We start from the raw sequence: 18,261 nt of genomic DNA, 5'->3' as shown, positions 1-18,261 counted from the left end.
AGAGTTTGCTTACTTGCTTAAGCAAATGCTGCTATATAATATTGTCCTGGAAAGCCAATAGGCTGATGGACTAAACACGTATTTGTGTGTGTGTATATTTATATGTGGAGAAGCAGAACTGAGTGTTGCTTGTATTTGCTGTTACAATGACTGCTTTCTCACCATCGGCCTCTGTGACGTGAGGGCGGGGGTAGTAAGCGCCCTGGTGGAGTGGGCTGGTGCGACGCGGTTTTTGACAGGAGGTCGGCATCACTGTTGCCGCATATTGATTTAGTGTCACATCTGTCTTTCAAAGAAGAATGGCATTTTCTTCCAAGGTTTTTTCCCCACTTAAAAATGTGTGTGTAGATTGATGTCTCATGATGGACTGCATCTGATACAAAGCTCCACTATGATTTTGTTTCCCGCACCTCCGATTAGCACAGTTGGCTACGTATGGTACGAAAGAAGTTTGACAAATACCTGTCAACATTGGTTTGGTTCTCAGCATTATAATGTCTTGAGAGGTTATACATTCAGGAATAAGAATAGGTTTTGCCCTTTCTGGCAATAAAACAGGGGTTAAGATGTTCAAACACCAAATGGACACCTTTTGCAAGGCATCAAGTCTGCGTTGACCACTCGTAGTCGTGGAAAAGCATGCAAACAAACACGCTCTGATAGTATACGCATTGGCTGATTGGCCTACACACCCGAAGCAGCCTTCTTTATGGCCTTGTCTAACGGTGCAAACGCTGTAGCGCCCGCGCGACTGCGTGCGCACGGTACACACACACGCACGCGCATCTGCAGAACGTCCGCTCGGGTGTCGACGGTGCTGGGGCCGTGCGTGGTCGCACGATCACGAATGGGTGGCTGACCGCCCGTTGCCGCCGCGCGCGTGCATCTCTCCCCGCCGTCCGCCAGTACCTGGACTGCCTGTGGGCCCAGACGCAGAAGATGCGCAGCGACCGCTGGCAGGAGCGCCACCTGCTGCGGCCGTACCTGGCGTTCGACAGCGTGCTGTGCGAGGCGCTGCAGCACAACCTGCCTCCCTTTACTCCGCCGCCGCACAGCCAGGACTCCGTCTACCCCAAGCCGCACGTCATCTTCCGCCTCTTCGACTACACGGACGCTCCCGAGGTGCTGCCGGTTCCCTCCCGTGCGCGTGACGCTGCTTGAAGGGTCATTGGCAAAATTATCCAATGCAGGACCCTCCTGACAAAAGTCTTGGCACACTCATGAGGCCTACCTAGGAAATCAATGATATGAACTTGGCGCGTAGGTTTTCGCGGCCAAAGTTATGACTTACTTGATTTTTGGGTAAAGCCCCGTAATGATGTGGCCAACTTACCGGTTAGATGAAGCGATAATTATTTGCATGTTTAACGCGTGTTGTACATGTGACGATTCTTCTTATAACCCCTTATGAGCCATGCCATTGCGTATGTGAATTAAGTTCGTATCGATCTTATTATAATGGGAGGTGAACAAGCTCCATGCATGAGCACTGTGTAGGGAACCAGCGTGAGCACACGGTGATCACGGGAGAGCTGCTGCGGGGTTTTAACGGCCGCGGCCGCTCGTCCACGCACAGGGCCCCGTGATGCCGGGCAGCCACGCCATGGAGCGCTTCGTGATCGAGGAGAACCTCCGCTGCATCATCAAGACGCACTGGAGGGAGCGCAAGACGTGGTACGTGCCGCACGCTCGCTTGCTCCTTCCTGCGCGGTGCCGCCCCCCTGCACACGAGCCCCCCAGCACGCGAGCCCTCCAGCACGCGAGCCCCCCAGTATGCGAGCCCCCCAGCATGCGAGCCCCCCACTCTACAGCCTTGTTTAATCACCTGCCCGGCGCCAGCAGGGGTGAGGTCGAGTTGAATGAACAACGTCAGTAGCGCCCATGGTGAGGCATAATAGATGTTTTTAGTGAGGTCACGGTGAGGACATTTCTCACCCAGAAATCAACATGAATGAAACGGCTGGCTGCCAAAACCTACGTGTTAAGTTCACCTATCTTGGTGTCCTTGAGTAACGCATATTGCAGTAGAGTGAATTACACGATTATTGTTGATGCAAGCATCCCCAAGGTGGGAGATTCTGGTATGTCAAATGTTTAAAAGCCGCCCTTTGCGACTTTGGGGTCTTATCACTCCAAGAATGATGTGCTGCTAAAAGCCTCATCACAGGCTGGGATCTCTTAAGATGTGTGACGTGTGGTTAGTCAGTAACCCGCGTTGACTCTTTATCCTAAGAGGGGTACAGTGTTCTTTATATAATTTTTAAAAATGAGTTATTACAGTGCATTGTGCTTACCTTTGCCCCCACTCACGAATGCCACCACACGCGAACGCTGCCAGCTGAGTGCTGTGGTAGGCACCGTAACAGACTTGATGATAAAGGCTGCACTGATTTGTCGTGGAGCAAAACGCTCTACGTGTAAAACCACGAAACGCAACCGTGAGGGGACACTTGCTTGCACAGGGAACCTATTGGTTGAGCATCATGCAAGTTCTCAATTCATTAAACAGATCTCAGCTGCAGTGTCACCGTGCAGGTGCTGGGGTCTCCACGTGGTTCTCGCATGCCTTTCTCATGATGCACCCTCCTCCACATCCTCGCTGCACTGTCCTTGGTACCTGTCTAATTCATGCTCAGAAAAACACTTTTACGGGAAATTTTAAGTCAACGTTTTCTGAGACATTCTACGTTCAGCGTCGGGAGAGCACCTTGCCGACATCGTGCACTCACATTGCCATTTGAATGACATTTTATTTGGGCAGGAAAAATGTCACGCCCATGAATGGAGTGCGATTTTCCCACTTTCTGAACAAAGGCGTTGGCACGGAGTTGTGAACTCAATTCTGTGCAACACAAAAACTGGTGCTGAAGGCGGCGTGCAGCTTTTTAACGGTACGCGAGATTTGGCAGCGCGTTGCCACAAATCCACCCAGTTGGTTTTCCCATAACAGCCACTTGAAGGGTCAAAGTCAATTGTGAAGGCACCTTTGTCACGGAAGGTGCCTTGCCTTCCACAGTTCACGACCATACTCTGATGAGCTGGCTCACTCGGGTTCAATTTTACCCCTGCACCCTGACCAGATGGCAACCCCTGGCACCGTTATCCCCCAGACTCTGACCGGGTCTCATCCTCGGCACGATGTGTGCGACTATAATTTTCTTAAGTTTCCCATTGAATACGATTGGTGTTCTCAGTTTGCCAAACCCACTTCCTTTTGTCTCAAACTCTGGATGTCCCCGTTTAAAGCAAAACTCATAATGTGTGGACAAAAGAGCTAGGGATACAGATATATATAGGATCCACCACCAAATACTTAAGTATATGTTTTCAGGAGACACTAAAAGCATTACGCGTAATTGTCTCGACAATGTTAGATCACTAGAGGGAGCTCAAGGCTTGATATTAATTGTACGCATTCACACATCTGTGCTCTGAACAAATGAGAGCGATTCACAGTCATTATTAGCATTGCTGTGACTGCAAGGAAGGCTGCAGTGGGTGAGTTTGCTAATGGGGCACGGTGCTACTTTTGAGGCCTCCAGAAGCGTGCAAGCAGAAACGACGGCGCAAGGCTAGCCGATTGCGCACGTGGGGTACGTTGCCCCGACTGTTAGGCGAGGGTCCCTAGTGGAAACGACGTAGTGGTCACCAGCGGGCGATGAGCTGGGTGGGACACGTTGTCATGGTCACCAGCGGGCGATGAAGCTGGGTGATACACGTTGTCATGGTCACCAGCGGGCGATGAAGCTGGGTGGGACACGTTGTCATGGTCACCAGCGAGCGATGAAGCTGGGTGGGACACGTTGTCTTGGTCACCAGCGAGCGATGAAGCTGGGTGGGACACGTTGTCATGGTCACCAGCGGGCGATGAGCTGGGTGGGACACGTTGTCATGGTCACCAGCGAGCGATGAAGCTGGGTGGGACACGTCATGGTCACCAGCGGGCGATGAGCTGGGTGGGACACGTTGTCATGGTCACCAGCGAGCGATGAAGCTGGGTGGGACGCGTCTTGATCGTAGACCCTTTAAGTTTGGAGAAAGGAAAGGAATACAGGGTGACCCAAAAAAAACGGGCCCCAACTCTAATTAGGCCCCGTTTCTTAGTGTTTTGTCCGAATGAAATGAAACTTTGGTCATAACTAGTTTATTATATTCAAAACATCAAATCAAAACACTAGGGTCTTTGGCCTTTTTTTCTCCGTTCTACAGCATGTGCTCTAGATGGCCTCCATTTAGCTCCGTGCATTTCTTGAGGCGCAGCACGAAGTTGTCCATGACGTTCTTACAGACTGAATTGGTAATGGCTCTCATCTCCTCCCTGATGGTTTCCTTGAGTTCCGTGATGGTTCTGGGTTTCCCTGCGTAGACTCTGTCCTTAAAATAGCCCCAAAGAAAAAAATCTGGGGGGCTTAGGTCCGGGCTATGGGGTGCCCACTCAAAATCAGTCTTGAGACTGATCACTCGGCCTCCGAAGTTCTCTTTCAGCCAATCTCGGGACAGGTTTGAGGTGTGAGAACTTGCTCCGTCTTGCTGGAACCAGAACTTGCTCATGAGCGACGGGTAGAGGGTCTGGAGCTCACTCTTGAAGGTTTTGAGGACCTCCACATACCGCTCCTTGGTGACTGTCACTGCTGCGCCAGATTCTTCGATGAAGATTGGTCCGATGATGCCTCTGGCCGAGATTGCAGCCCACACCGTGCACTTAGGAGAGTGCAAGGGCTTGGTGGCTACTTCATTGGGTCTGGAGGACCCCCAGAAGACATTTGTCTTGGAGTTCGCCTTTCCGTCAAGATGGAAGTGGGCTTCATCTGAGGTCCAAAGGAGGTTAAGGAAACTTGGTGTCTCCTCGATCTTCTCGAGCATCTTGACTGCCATAGCGCTCCTCTGCTTCTTGTCTGAGGCTGTAAGGGTCTGCAGCGTCTGTATTTTGTATGGGTAAGCCCTGATATCGTTCACCAGCACTCTCCTGCAAGTCTCACGGGACATACCGAGGGACTGACTTCGCTTACGCACAGAGCGTTTCGGACTCTGCTGGAGAGACTCTCTCACACTTTCGACCAGCTCGGCTGTTCGCTTCTTGGGACGTCCCGAGTGGCTTGGACGGTTCTCACTGGCAGCGTTGAGGTTCTCCACGGTCCCATACTTCTCGAAGTGGGCCACCCAGTTCTGAATTCTGCTTTTGGATGGAGCCTTTTCACATTCGAACTGACGCATGAAACTGTCCTGGGTTTTCTTAAACGAGCCTGTCTTGTAGTAAAATTTAACACAGTGTATTCTTTGTCCCAGCTCCCACTGGGGTCTTGGTGTACTCACGGTCGTTGATTCTGCCATGTCCTGTAAAATAAGGGCAATCGATGAATAAATAAAGGAGATATCACATAAAGTGTACACGGGGCCCGTTTTTTTTGGGTCACCCTGTATATAAATGTTTGACTTCACCTTAAAAGGAATTTGATGGAAATGCGCGAACTTCCAGGCATCCGGAAAAACCCCAAAGGGAAGAGATTTAAATCGGCAGCGGGGAATTGAGGGGCACATCTTTTTAAACCATTTGTGAAAAGTCCGATGCTATTGTTGCCAAGACTATGGGGTATTATACCAACGTTTGCTAGTGGAAAGTAAGATGAGAGCAGTGTGTGTGTCCGGGGAAGTTAGGATGGAAAAACAGGCATTTTCTCTTGCTCATCCAGACTGGAATTGTGTGCCTACAAGTAAGGCTTTTGAGCTAAGATGATAGGCTTCTTTTGAGTCTAAAACACACTACACTTCAAATTAATGCACGGGTTAGTACAATTTCATGATCATTATTTAGCCAAAGACCAATGCACAACTTTGAACTCCCAAAACGTCAATTGGGTGTTAGTTTTTACAGTCTAGCAGCTTTGCCCGTGTATTAGTTTATTCAGCATCGGTGCGGTTGTAGAACAATGGCTCAATGTTCGTGACAACTTGGAACCCTGCCTGTGATTGTCTCTGTGATTGTGCGTTTAGGAACTGTGGGTTTAATGTGACGATGTATCTCTGTTTGCAGTGCAGTCCAGCTGGTCAGCTACCTTGGAAGGACCAAAATCCCGCTCAACTACATGGTCATCGAGGTGACTGCAACACAACCTTTAATAAACAGACATTTAAGACACTTGCCAACATGTATCTGTATTTATCTGTTATTATGTGACACTTGGCACTTAGCATTGTTTTTTAACATAACAAGCTCCGAAGCACACGTTATCATGAACAATAGTTGTACGAGTTATCGTGATACAATTTTTTAAATGAACTCTTTTGCTCTGGTGGATTGGACGCTTCCAGTCATACCAACGGTTGGCAACGCTCCCGTCAGCTAGAACTCTGGTTATTAAACAGGCGCTGCTGCTGTGCCCTGACTGCTTGTCACAAAGTGTGAGGCGCGGATTCAAAACCCCAACTCATGTTGGAAAGCGGCCGCCTCCTCCCCTCCCATCCCTGGCCTGGTTTTTGCCCTCGCTTTTAAAGGGCTCTGGAACCCGTGTTGACTCTTGAGGCAACATCCTTTACAGCCGAGCTATTTCCTCACTTTCGCATTGCTCCGAATTACTCCGTGTCACTGCAACGATTTAAAATATATTGATTCGCTCCAAACGTTGTTTTGAAACATTGAAAGAAAGAAGGTGGCAGTTTGTGCGCTGTGCGTGACGTCGCCGCCACCTGGCGCCCCCCACCCCACGTGGGTGCTCGTGCCACAGCATTCACCACAACACCGCCACACTGTACCCTGCTGTGCCACAGTGTTCACCACACTGTACCCTGCTGTGCCACAGCGTTCACCACACCGCCCCCACACTGTACCCTGCTGTGCCACAGCGTTCACCACACTGTACCCTGCTGTGCCGCAGCGTTCACCACACTGTACCCTGCTGTGCCACAGCGTTCACCACACTGTACCCTGCTGTGCCACAGCGTTCACCACATCGCCCCCACACTGTACCCTGCTGTGCGAGTGTTTTGGGGGGAGCTAAATCAGCGGGGAGCGGTGGCGCTGCGGTTCGTGTGCGGCGCAATGAACTGTTCACGGTATCTGAACCAATCTTGGGACTCCCCTAGGTCGACTCAGCCTCAAATGAGTACCTGGCGTGGTGTATAAATATCGCCACATGGGAGGCAAAGGCGGTCGGGCGTGGTTTTTAGCCTCCCACCCACTGTGTGTGTCGTACTGGCCTTCATAGGTGCTCACCAACTACACTTGCCCCAACAATCTATAAAGGCTATGGGGGGGGTAAATCGCCATTCCACTGAGTTGGTGGTCAGGCTGGCTGGCCAACGTGCCAACGCTGGGGCTCGACCGTACGCAGCCGAGCGACACGCTGACAACGGAATTTTCCGCGGCTGTGCTCGCCAGGTGATCTTCGGGGAGCTGTTCCAGCTGCCGTGCCCGCCGTGCATCGAGGTGATGTACACCGCCCTGCTCATCGAGCTCTGCAAGCTGCAGCCCAGCTCACTGCCGCAAGTTGTATCCTCCGCTCGTCGCGCGCTCACTCCCTCTGTCGCGTGGCACAAGCCAGGCTGCTACGCGTTCCAGAAGAGGCGGCCTGGGCCCTTTGCCCACAAGAGCCGTTGCCAGATGCGACCAAACGTAGAGGCTTTAAAGTGGATAAAAATATTCTACAATTGGGCGTTTGTTTTCGGTTACTCCTTCTTGCCCGCTTTGGCGTTTTGGATAACCTTGGCGGAATTTGCAAGTTAAGTTGGATACAGTCCACTTTCACGTGAACAAGGCTAATTGTAATAATGCCATAGAATGTGCTGTGTGTGGGTGTGTGTTTGCTTAGGGTGACGTTTTTATGCAATTTTCGTCCTTGAGTGCTGATGCTGAATGTGGAATGGCGAGTTTTGTACAAAATGTACTCTCATCATGAGTTCCAAACATTGTTTTTTACCCCAAAGGCAGAAGTATACAAAGAAGAGTTTAACTGCCACTGGCCTAAATACCCCTCTACCTGTACAAAAATACCCCCAAGCTGTTTTTGTTTCTATTAACTATTACAGGTAGCAATGCCTCAACAATGCGATTGCCTGGCATCATCCGTTCGATCTCTATGACTGGATTCACTTCCATGGATGAGCCTCAGGTCGTGAAGGCAATCTGGCAAATCTGTTAACCCTCGTAAAGCAGACAACAGCAGCTGGTGTGGCAGTCACGCTTGTGTTTAGGGGCATCTGGTTTCTGTCCATTTCATTGCGTTATTTCCCGTAATCTCAAGCGATCTACGGCCCACCCTAAAAGGTGGTACGTGCTGTCTGTTTCACAGTGCACGTGAAAAATCCCCCGACATCATTCGCGAGCGTAGTCCATTTTGTGGCGTGCGGTCGCCGCACGCTTTCAGCTCGGCCCGATTCGTAGTATGATGACCGTCACCACAAGCGGCACATCTCTCGCGGCGATGCCTCGACAAAGAGTGCCGTGGTGCCGCCCTGCGTGGGCGCGGTGCCTTTCTGCGTGGGTGCGTTGGGAAGTTAGAGGGTGGCAGGGGCAGCTGACCGCATGGTCAGTGAAGCTGAAGAGTCCCATGAAGCAGATGTGCTTTGTGGGGAAATTTCCAGCTCCTACAGACATGAAACAAAGTGATTATTTTAAACAAAAATGTAACATTGCTGCGGTCGAGACGGTGCTGGAATGTGCTAAGAGGCCTGACGCGTAACACGTCGGATGCCGCTGTGTCAGGCATGCGGAGGAAGGGTGAGTGAGTCCCGGTGCTGCTCAGACAGAGGCTGATGACACTGCAGATGAATCTTCATGGAGGCTTGTTCCCTTGACTCTGCGTCCACCCGCTCAGCTGGCACAAACAGCAGAGATGCTCTACATGCGGCTGGAGAACATGAACACCACCTGCATCGACAGGTGACCGTCACCGGAACTTAAGCGATGCATCTACGGCCAAGAAGCCCTATTGTCGTGTTGGGTCAGCTGCTCGCATGTTCATTCTCCTCCGCATCCTGCCGTCTCGCCCCTCTGCCTCGACTGCTCCTGCCCTACTTGGTGACATCTCCATGGCCGCTCTCGTGGCATGAATTTCGTCTTTGTCTCTTCTCCACTCGTGCCCAACCCATCTGAACCTCGCCGTCCGCACCAGAATATTATGAACTCCCGCTACGGCTCTCACTTCTTCTTTCGTTTCTTTTCCCTTGGGGATATTTCCAACATCCAACTGATGTTTTCGGAAAACACAACACACACCGCTAATGAGCTGTCTCAGTATTGCCCACGAATGGCGTTTGACGTAAATAATTAATATGAATTTGTTGTAGAACAAAGAACATTTCTGCACACACGGGTGTAAGGTGGCTTTCACTTAAACATTGCTTGAGACATGCTTCTGATTTTGGAACCTTGCCCGTACATCCCAACTCTTAATGACGATGGCTCTTCGCTTGCTTCTGCAAGCGTAGAATATGAAATATAAAACCCACAGTTGGTGCCATTGTCTTTTTATACGTAACAACCTTCATATTTGTGCTCTGGAGGTAATGCCTGGCTTGTTAAAACCACAAAAAACATGTTCTTTTAAAAATGTGAGTTTTTTTTGTTTGTTGATGAACCATTTAATTTTGAAACGTGGTACCTGTGTTTGACAACGTCGTCATTAACCTGCATAATGTTGCTTCTCTGTTGTGCGACTTGCTGCGACTGGCTCTTAATAGATTCATCAACTGGTTCTCTCACCACCTGAGCAATTTTCAATTCCGTTGGAGTTGGGAAGACTGGTAAGCTGTGTGACTACTGTGCTATGTTTAGCATGTGGGGAATGTTTAGCGACAGTGTGCGTGAGTTTAGCATGGCGTAGTGCTGGCGACCCACTTGAGTGCCGTGCCGGCCTTCTTAGGTGTGATACTCCCTAACAGCACTCGCCCCACCAGTCTATTAAGGCTACATGGGGCAAATGTGTCTTTGGTTATTCTGTACTCAATCCACAAGTCACATGGCATTTTCGGCTTTCTACTTGTAAACCACATCTCTTGTGACGGAGGCTGATGGCTGCACTTGATTTTTTTTGTAAACACAGACGCCAAGAGTCCCACAACAAACAGCACGATCATAATTGTAATCCGACACATGAGTCGACGTGTTTCTTGAACACGTCGACTCAGACTTCGGCCTGCCGCGAGCAGGCTGCGGCCTGCCGCGAGGAGGGGGGCCATGGTTTGCTGCCGTGTGCATTCCCAGTCGAGTGACGTGCGTGCGTTGAGGGGGCGTGTTGAGTCGTCATTCAGAAGCATAAGAACCAGGAGTGTAAATCCCACCGAGTGAAGCCGACTGAGCTAAGAAGCTCCTTTACAAGGGGGCGACTTGGCCGGCAGGCAACATCGAAGCATTGTGCAATTACAGATTTTAAAAACAAACTTATTTAAAGCGATTATGTTATCAGATTAAATGAGGACAGAAATGTCAGAATGGAGATTCCAAGAGATGAAGCTCGGTGATACCACAACTTTGGGGCAGCTCCAAGTTAATTCAGCACCAACGGTTCATCTACGTCACAACCGACTGTGATGTAACTACACGTGGTCTACGCTTTTACGACGTTACAACGCGTTCCTGGAAACTCTGTCGTCTTGAATTGGATGGTCCTAAATCGAACCCTGTCTTCCCCATAGAGAGTAGAAACATCACTTTCCGATGTGTTTACCTTTTATATTATCAGCTGTATTTAACGGGATTTAATCGGTGAACATCCACAAAAAACACTCTAATAACAAAAACTCTACGCCATCGGAAACCAGACCGACTCTGTTCAAATGTGTCGGAAGATGCAGATGCATGGTGAATCAAGTTTCTGTGTCATGAGTCGATTCATGGTGGTGTTCAAATAAATGTGGATCGTCATAAACCAGAGACCGCCTGTCCTGGGTGCTGCTGCTCCTGCCGGTCTGCATCTAATCTCGAGGCGACGCTGTTCCTTCACAGGGCCGATTGCCTGACTCTCGACCAGGGAGGACCGAAGCCCAAGTTTGTCCGGGAAGTTCTCGAAAAGTGTCTCAGGTAAGGTGACTTGACGGCGCTTGGGCTGAAGAGAAATCGTCTTAACGGTCTTGTCATTGTGCTTAAAAACACACGTTGGTGTCTAACAGCAAATCGTAGGCCAACCTTACAAAGACAGCTGTGTAATGAGTTGTCTTGCAGGGCTGTTCTTTGCCAGGATGATGCCTCTTGGTTATCAAGCATGCACAGTACTGTAGTCACATGTGCATATCCTCTCCACAACGTGCCGTGTGACGATGTACTGTAGAAAACGTAACCGCTCAGGGTGGGCCGAGAGGGAAGGGTAGGGTGACTCCCGGGCACCCTTTTGAGCGCACGCAGCGTGGAGACCCGTGCGTCGAGGAGGCCACTTCCTGGTGCGTGGCGTGGGATGGGGGGGAGGGTCCCTGCATCCCCCCGACCTCGTTACTCTGACAACACGGGATTGTTGGCATGCTCGTCCACGCCGTCCACACAGAGCCACGGTGGATCCCAGAGCTCGTACACAGCACCACGCCGTGTCCCTGCCCAGGGCGCGCATCGCACCGGATGATTGTGGTGCACACCCTCGTATTCCTAAAGATACGCTGGGCAAAGGACCGCATTTGCTGTGCAATAGCGCACCCGGTACGGAGCGCCACACCAGGTGCCACGTGAGTCTGGGTGCAACACGAAATGCAACGCAAAGTACAAACTCCCGACGCGTGACGCAATACCTCGTGCGTGGAAGCATTCGATACCACGAACAGCTCGACCTGTAAACACGCCACGCGATACCACACACAGGGCAACTTGCAGCTCAAGGACTGGCGCGTTATACTATACCGCTCACTGCGTCTCTCGCAACACAAGTGCGAGCACGTTACGCGACACGACGCAGAACGCGATACCCTGGTCCCACCGAGGCTCTCGCAGCACGTGGCGCTGCCACGACCGCGTGCTCGGACACGCGGCCGCCATGCAGCCAGCCAGCCTCCCTCGGCCCTGCTGCCTTTCTGGGGAGCTTCCTCGCTAACCCAGGGACTTTCATACTTCACGTTCTGCCTATGTAATGGGTTCAACTGAGTCGCAGACGTAGACTTTGGAGGCAATACATGTATTCGGTCCGAACACATGGGGTTAACTTCCCCTTAACGGAATAACAATCTAAGGTGGTGGCAACCCGGCTAACTACACTAGTAACTACACTAGTCACCATGTAACTAGTGTAGTTAACCAGGTGGTGACCACCAGGCTACCTACACTAGTAACTACACTAGTTATTATCCAGCGCACACGGTGTCCCTCTAGGACCGGTACTGCACCCACACCATTGTGGTATCCGGCGATGTCGCTACACACATGTTATTTTGTACATCGTGTTGTATATTTTGTGCTAGCTGTACCGTGTTGATGCACGACCTTGCGATTCTGAACTTGACCATGCACGAGAGCTTTTGCATGGTTTTGTTGACGTTTGTTTTGCTGTAGTAACCAGGTTTCTATGGTGTAACCAGGTCCCCATCGAAAATGAGCTTTTATTCCCCCAATGGGTTTTACTTGCGCGAGAATACAAACCTAAAGCCTGAATGACCGATCGTTGCGTCCACATTCAGTATCCAGCTGTGATTGCCGTCTTGTCCATGTTGCGGCCGCACTCCGCAACCCCCATTCGTGGAGTTTTACCACGAGGAGAGACGCCGAGGTGCCCGGTGCGCTCGGTGACAACGGTTCCCCTGTAAACGGTTTCCATGTAAACGGTTGCCTGTAAACGGTTGCCTGTAAACGGTTTCCATGTAAACGGTTGCCTGTAAACGGTTTCCATGTAAACGGTTGCCTGTAAACGGTTGCCTGTAAACGGTTTCCATGTAAACGGTTGCCTGTAAACGGTTGCCTGTAAACGGTTTCCATGTAAACGGTTGCCTGTAAACGGTTGCCTGTAAACGGTTGCCTGTAAACGGTTTCTATGTAAACGGTTGCCTGTAAACGGTTGCCTGTAAACGGTTTCCATGTAAACGGTTGCCTGTAAACGGTTTCCATGTAAACGGTTGCCTGTAAACGGTTGCCTGTAAATGCCGCGACCGTACGCTGTTTGAGTGCGTGGAACCCCCCCCCCCCCCACTCCGTGAGTTGGGCACAGCGGTGTTGAGGCTGCTCGTCCTGTCTCCTGTGCCAGGCTTTCCTACTTCCAGCGCATTGTGGACAATACTCCCGAGAGCTTTGCCGCTCTGCTGCCTGCCAACCCCGGGTGCATCTACAAGTATGCGGATGAGTCCAATAGTAAGTTCCTTGACTTTTATACTTAGTTCCACTTGCCCTGTAGAAGGCCATTGTAAGGATACGTGTATGTTTAGGTAGGCCTCTAGACGCGCATTCAGAAGGTTGAGAATTCAATTCTCAACTGGGGGGATAAGTTCAGTTTATCACTCCTCTGGGCTTGCTAAAATAACCACCACTTTGTGACAAGAGAATGTGGAATTCCCACCCCTGGTTCAGGGCCACCAAAGATTTGAACGTCACCCTATTGCTTTTGTGAGGAAGGAGACTTATGAATGGTCGATGTCTGATATCCACCTGCTGTGACATTTATACATTGTAAGCACCGCTTTACATCCTGCTTGAGAAACGAAAGGGTTGGTTATGTTAGTCCCCGTCTCTCTTGTGACCTCTCCGCTGCACTGGAGCTGTGGGGGTCACCAGGTGTCGAGGGTTTGGGGGGGCCTAGGCCGAGTGTTGGGATCACGGCGGGTTGCGTGACGAGCTGCCGCCGCCGCTGGTGATGGTGGCTGTTCGCACGTGACGTAGGCTCCCTGCCCGAGTACCAGATGGCTGGCGTCCTGGTGGAGGCCTTCAAGAGCAAGAAGTCCCACGATGAGATCCTGAACATCCTCAAGGATGTGCCCAACCCCAACCAGGAGGAGGATGGTGAGCTGCTGCTGCTGCTGCTGCTCTGTTCACCGTCCGCTCACCCTTTCACTGCACACCACGCCAGTGCTGCCGAGCGCTTCTCTCCAACTCGCAGGGCAAGACGGTCGTGCGTCTTGCCGTGGATCCGGTCCACATTATTGTGGCTGGGCAGAGCTGCGATGCGAGTGCTCAACTAAGAATTGGAAAACTAAAGTCCTGGTGGGAGGTCCTCCCCCAATTTGGGATCCTGGTTCTGTTGATAAATCCATTCATGTTTGTCTCTTATCGTCTCATTCATATTCTGTATCTTGTTTTCTGTTATGTCAGTTTAGCTAACCAAAAGGTACACTCGCATATTGGATTTGCCAATTAATAATTGAAACTTACTTGCACTACTCTATACATCAACGTAAACTTTTATTTTAATCAATCTTTATCAGCCTTGTCGATTAAGTTAATAGAGTGTCACGTTATATGCGGTCTGCAGAGAGACTGGCTCCTGCCATGGCAATGTGGAATTTCTACCGCTGCCAACAGAGATGAGTGACGACCCCAGTGCTCGTGTGAGCTGGGGGCGACGTTGACATTCTCTGAGCAAATCAATCTACGCACAGAACCCGGTGCGTGCCACGCTGCTGAAGCAATAAGCGGGTATTTGCACGGTGAGTGTCGCGTCATGCGAGGCTCGGGGAAACCCAGGCGCGTTGGTGTCGCTTGCGTTTGGTGTGTCCGCGCTTGACGGCCGTGGCTGTCGTCGCTCGCAGACGAAGAGGGCTCCTTCAACCCCCTCAAGACGGAGCTCTTCGTGCAGAGCCTCTTGTCCCTGGCGTCCAAGTCGTTCAGTCATTCCTTCAGCGCACTTGCCAAGTAAGTGGCCCGTGTCATTTCATTCGACATTTTTGGCCGGCACTCGGTTGTCCCCAACGGTCTTCGGTCTCATTTGACCGAACGTGAATAATTTATGGTGAGCACATCGGCCCAGCTCTGGCGATACCACCTGTGCTCTACGTGGCAGCAGTAACACGCTGTGGTTTCGCTCCCGCGTTGACCGTGTTGACCGCGTTGACCGCGTTTGCCCAGGTGACTCTCACAAGTGAAACTTGTCCTGGTCTCTTGAGTTATCACCTGGTTAAACAAATGAATTCGACGTGAGACTTGGCCAAACGAGGACAGTTATTTTTGAGTTCTGCATTGGAGCAGTTGGGCTGTTGTACCCCATTGCTCGCCCTTGCTCTGCACAGCCAACGCCTGCAAATCATAGATGAGATTATTTAGAATTCTTGCTCCCGTATTCCGATGGTTTTCGAGAGCCGTTTTGTCGTGCGCATGAATTACAGATAAGTCACTTTAGTGTTCTTTCTTTTGATCTTCCCCTAGGTTTCACGAAATTTTCAAGCTTCTCGCCGACACGGATGAAGGGAAAGTCCACATTCTGAAGTCCATGTATGATGTGTGGAGGAACCATCCACAGGTAATGCAGGTGGAGGGCCGTGTCACCTCCTCCCCAGCTGGGGTGGGCGGTTTGTGTGGGTGCAGCTATCTGTCACGTCCAGGGAGAGGCACGCACGTGACCTTGTCTCATAGACACGAGCGGTTCATTCGCCTTTGTCCTGTCCAGACTCTTTGGAGTGAACAGCTGAGCAGTACATCTGCAGATCCTGTGGTCTGCATTGTTATATTCTCCGGGGTATGATGCACTTGCTGTTGTCAGCCATATCGCAGACCGCTGGGTATAATACAATATGTTTGAAGCCTGCGTGCTCCTCTGTCGGCCGGATGCACACACCTGCCTCCTTTGCTGCCCACGTTTGTGTCCATGACTGCACATGGGCACGCAGTCACCTGCTGCTTGTCCCGTGCATTGCACGAGCACCTGCACAGCGAGTCTCCACCGTGGCCGTGATGTTGTTTCTCTGACCTGCAGGTCCTCGCCAGTACAGTAAGGTCTCGGTACGCGGTGGGGGCTCAGTTCCGTGTACCCCCGCGTAAGTTGGGGTTCGCCTATACGAGTGTAGATAAAATGTAAGAGTCTATATAAAATGTATGTTCATGTACATCTATTATAAAAGCCCGGCGTTCCGTTTGTCCGTCAACTCAATTATCAGAGCCTTTCAGAAGGCCTGAATCAAAAAGTTATAGAAAGTGGACCCCCCCCCCCCCAGATGTGGGGGTAAAAAGTTGATCCAACAACTTTACAACAATTGTTGACCTCCCCACCCCCCCCCCCAAAAAATAAATAACTCCCCCTATTGCAATAGTCAGGAGTATCTGCACACATGGGGGGGGGGAAGAAGAGGGCATCAGTGGGGCGACGGGCGAGGCGCTCAGCTGGATCAAGGTGGCCGTAGGCCGCCGAAATTCTCGTGCTTAATAAAGTACAGTACAGTAAATGATTCACGAATCATCTGTGTATGATAAATATGAAAGGTGCGAGCTGGGTGGACTCGTTTCTTGCGCGGGCGTGTAGTGAAAATATGAGTCACAAGTGTAAGTATAAATCGGGGTCCGTCGCATATGAACGGGTCCGCGTATTCTGAGGCCGCCCACTCTGAGACCTTACTTTATATCTGCATCTTGTAAGATAACCCTCGGCAAGCCCTCGTGTTCCCTCCAGTGAAACGCTTTGGTCAGCGAGCTCGTGGCGCTTTGCCCAAACGCTGAGGCCTGTGCTGTGGTTGGCAGATGATGTCGGTGCTGGTGGACAAGATGATTCGCATGCGCATCGTCGATTGTGCCGCCGTCGCCAACTGGGTGTTCTCGGCCGACATGGCGCAGGAGTTCACCAGGTGCGATGCCTCTGCTGCTGCCCACACACCCACTGCTGCCCACACACCCACTGCTGCACACACACCCACTGCTGCACACACACACACTGCTGCGCTCACACATGCGTGTTTTAAGGAACTGATAGCACGCGTTGCCCGCAGGGTCGTAGGTCGTAGGTCGAGCCCGCTCGGGTTCAACGTGCCCCCCCTTCCCCCCCGTCAATAGCTGCCCCATTACACTCCAATCCTCGAGCAACTCTTAAATTCTTGCAGGTTGCTTGGCATCACCACAGAAACCCTTGTGAAAGACTCGTTCTTCTGCTCCCTTGCGGGGCCCCATCCAGCGTCGCATCGCTGCCTCCCCACAGAGGCCCGGCTCACCGAGTCCGGCGCCCGGTGGGCGGCATGGAGGGGCGCCGCTGCCGTGGAGCCAAGTCCTCTCCTCTCCCTCCGCGGAGGCGGAGCGAGACACTTCACAAAGAGGGCGATGGGCCCAACATTTTATAAAGCTCTCTTAAATCGGGCCGACAATGATCAAGCAAACCGACATTAGTTTGTTTGCATCTATGTTGAACTTCTTTCGCACTTTACATAGCCAATTGTGCTAATTTTAAATCGGGCCTAGAGTTTTTTCTGGTGAATATCAATAAAATACCAATTTTCAGGGTCTCGGTGGGGCGGCGGGGGGGGGGGCAATCGTCCCCATCACACCCTGCTTGGACCCGCCAACTGTCCCTCCGCGTGTCTCCTCCCAGCCATCCCGTCGTGCTCTCTTACACATTAGATGCAGGGTCGCCACGATACGTCGAAGCTGTGGCTCATCGCACGAAATGAGAACCACGATGATTGTGCCGTCCGTTTAGCGGCAAAGCGTGATTCTCGTTATTCATTTTAGGAGTCTGAAATATTTTTCTTAAAAAATATTTCTAAAAGAATAAACTCGGTTGTTAAAGTTTAAATTATATTGCTATTAAACATTAATTTGTTTTTTTAGCGTATTAGGCAAAATTGTGGGTTTATCACCTATTAATTTTTAACGAGGTAATATAATTCATAAGGATATTAGAATATTTTGTGAGTGTCTGGCAGCATGTTCATTATGAGCATTGCAGGCCACACGCCTGCAGACATGATGCACATCCAGGCAGCCGAATGTTGAGGGAACTACGAGATTTGAAGAACCTTTAAGGGGACTGCTCTTTGTTTGCACTGGAAGCACAGCAATGCACAACAAGCAATCCAATTAAAATATGAAATACGATTACACAGTTGTGGGAAACTGTTATCGCAGTAATCGACATATCATGACATTTGATATTGTGAGTTGAAAAATTATATAGCGGCACAAAGAATTTGATGCCTCTCAGCCATCGGGTTAGTAAAAGGGACTAATTAGAGGATACTTTAATTATCGTGGAGTAGGAATTGTGTTTTATAAAATGTATTAGTTTGGAAATCGTTGATTTATTTATCCACAATGCAGCAACTGCACTGGTAGCACGAGATCGCAAATTAACCTACGGAACAGTGTCAGAGCAGAGGTCATAGGGCACGATGGCGTCCTCCTCGTTACGGCTCGCTTCCTCTCGCTCCGCTGTAACCCCGCGCTCTGTGAAG

The 18,261-nt window shown here is 50.8% G+C and overlaps 1 protein-coding gene across 1 annotated transcript in view; it reads left to right on the top strand.

Moving 5' to 3' along the window:
- NCBP1 (nuclear cap binding protein subunit 1) overlaps positions 1-18,261 on the top strand; it is a 38,052-nt gene that overhangs the window by 5,467 nt on the left and 14,324 nt on the right. The window contains exons 8-19 of the mRNA XM_078862394.1: positions 907-1,122; positions 1,577-1,674; positions 6,032-6,095; positions 7,376-7,486; positions 8,811-8,875; positions 9,676-9,738; positions 10,940-11,014; positions 13,149-13,252; positions 13,778-13,897; positions 14,644-14,746; positions 15,257-15,350; positions 16,562-16,665. Of these exons, the coding sequence (XP_078718520.1) occupies positions 907-1,122; positions 1,577-1,674; positions 6,032-6,095; positions 7,376-7,486; positions 8,811-8,875; positions 9,676-9,738; positions 10,940-11,014; positions 13,149-13,252; positions 13,778-13,897; positions 14,644-14,746; positions 15,257-15,350; positions 16,562-16,665 (1,217 nt within the window). The remainder of the gene's footprint in view (positions 1-906; positions 1,123-1,576; positions 1,675-6,031; positions 6,096-7,375; positions 7,487-8,810; positions 8,876-9,675; positions 9,739-10,939; positions 11,015-13,148; positions 13,253-13,777; positions 13,898-14,643; positions 14,747-15,256; positions 15,351-16,561; positions 16,666-18,261) is intronic.

The sequence above is a fragment of the Lampetra fluviatilis genome, chromosome 13 (assembly GCF_964198595.1).
Source record: "Lampetra fluviatilis chromosome 13, kcLamFluv1.1, whole genome shotgun sequence".
NCBI classification, from domain to species: domain Eukaryota; kingdom Metazoa; phylum Chordata; class Hyperoartia; order Petromyzontiformes; family Petromyzontidae; genus Lampetra; species Lampetra fluviatilis.
Note: the sequence above shows the minus strand (reverse complement) of the source record. Positions and strands in the feature narration are given on the sequence as shown.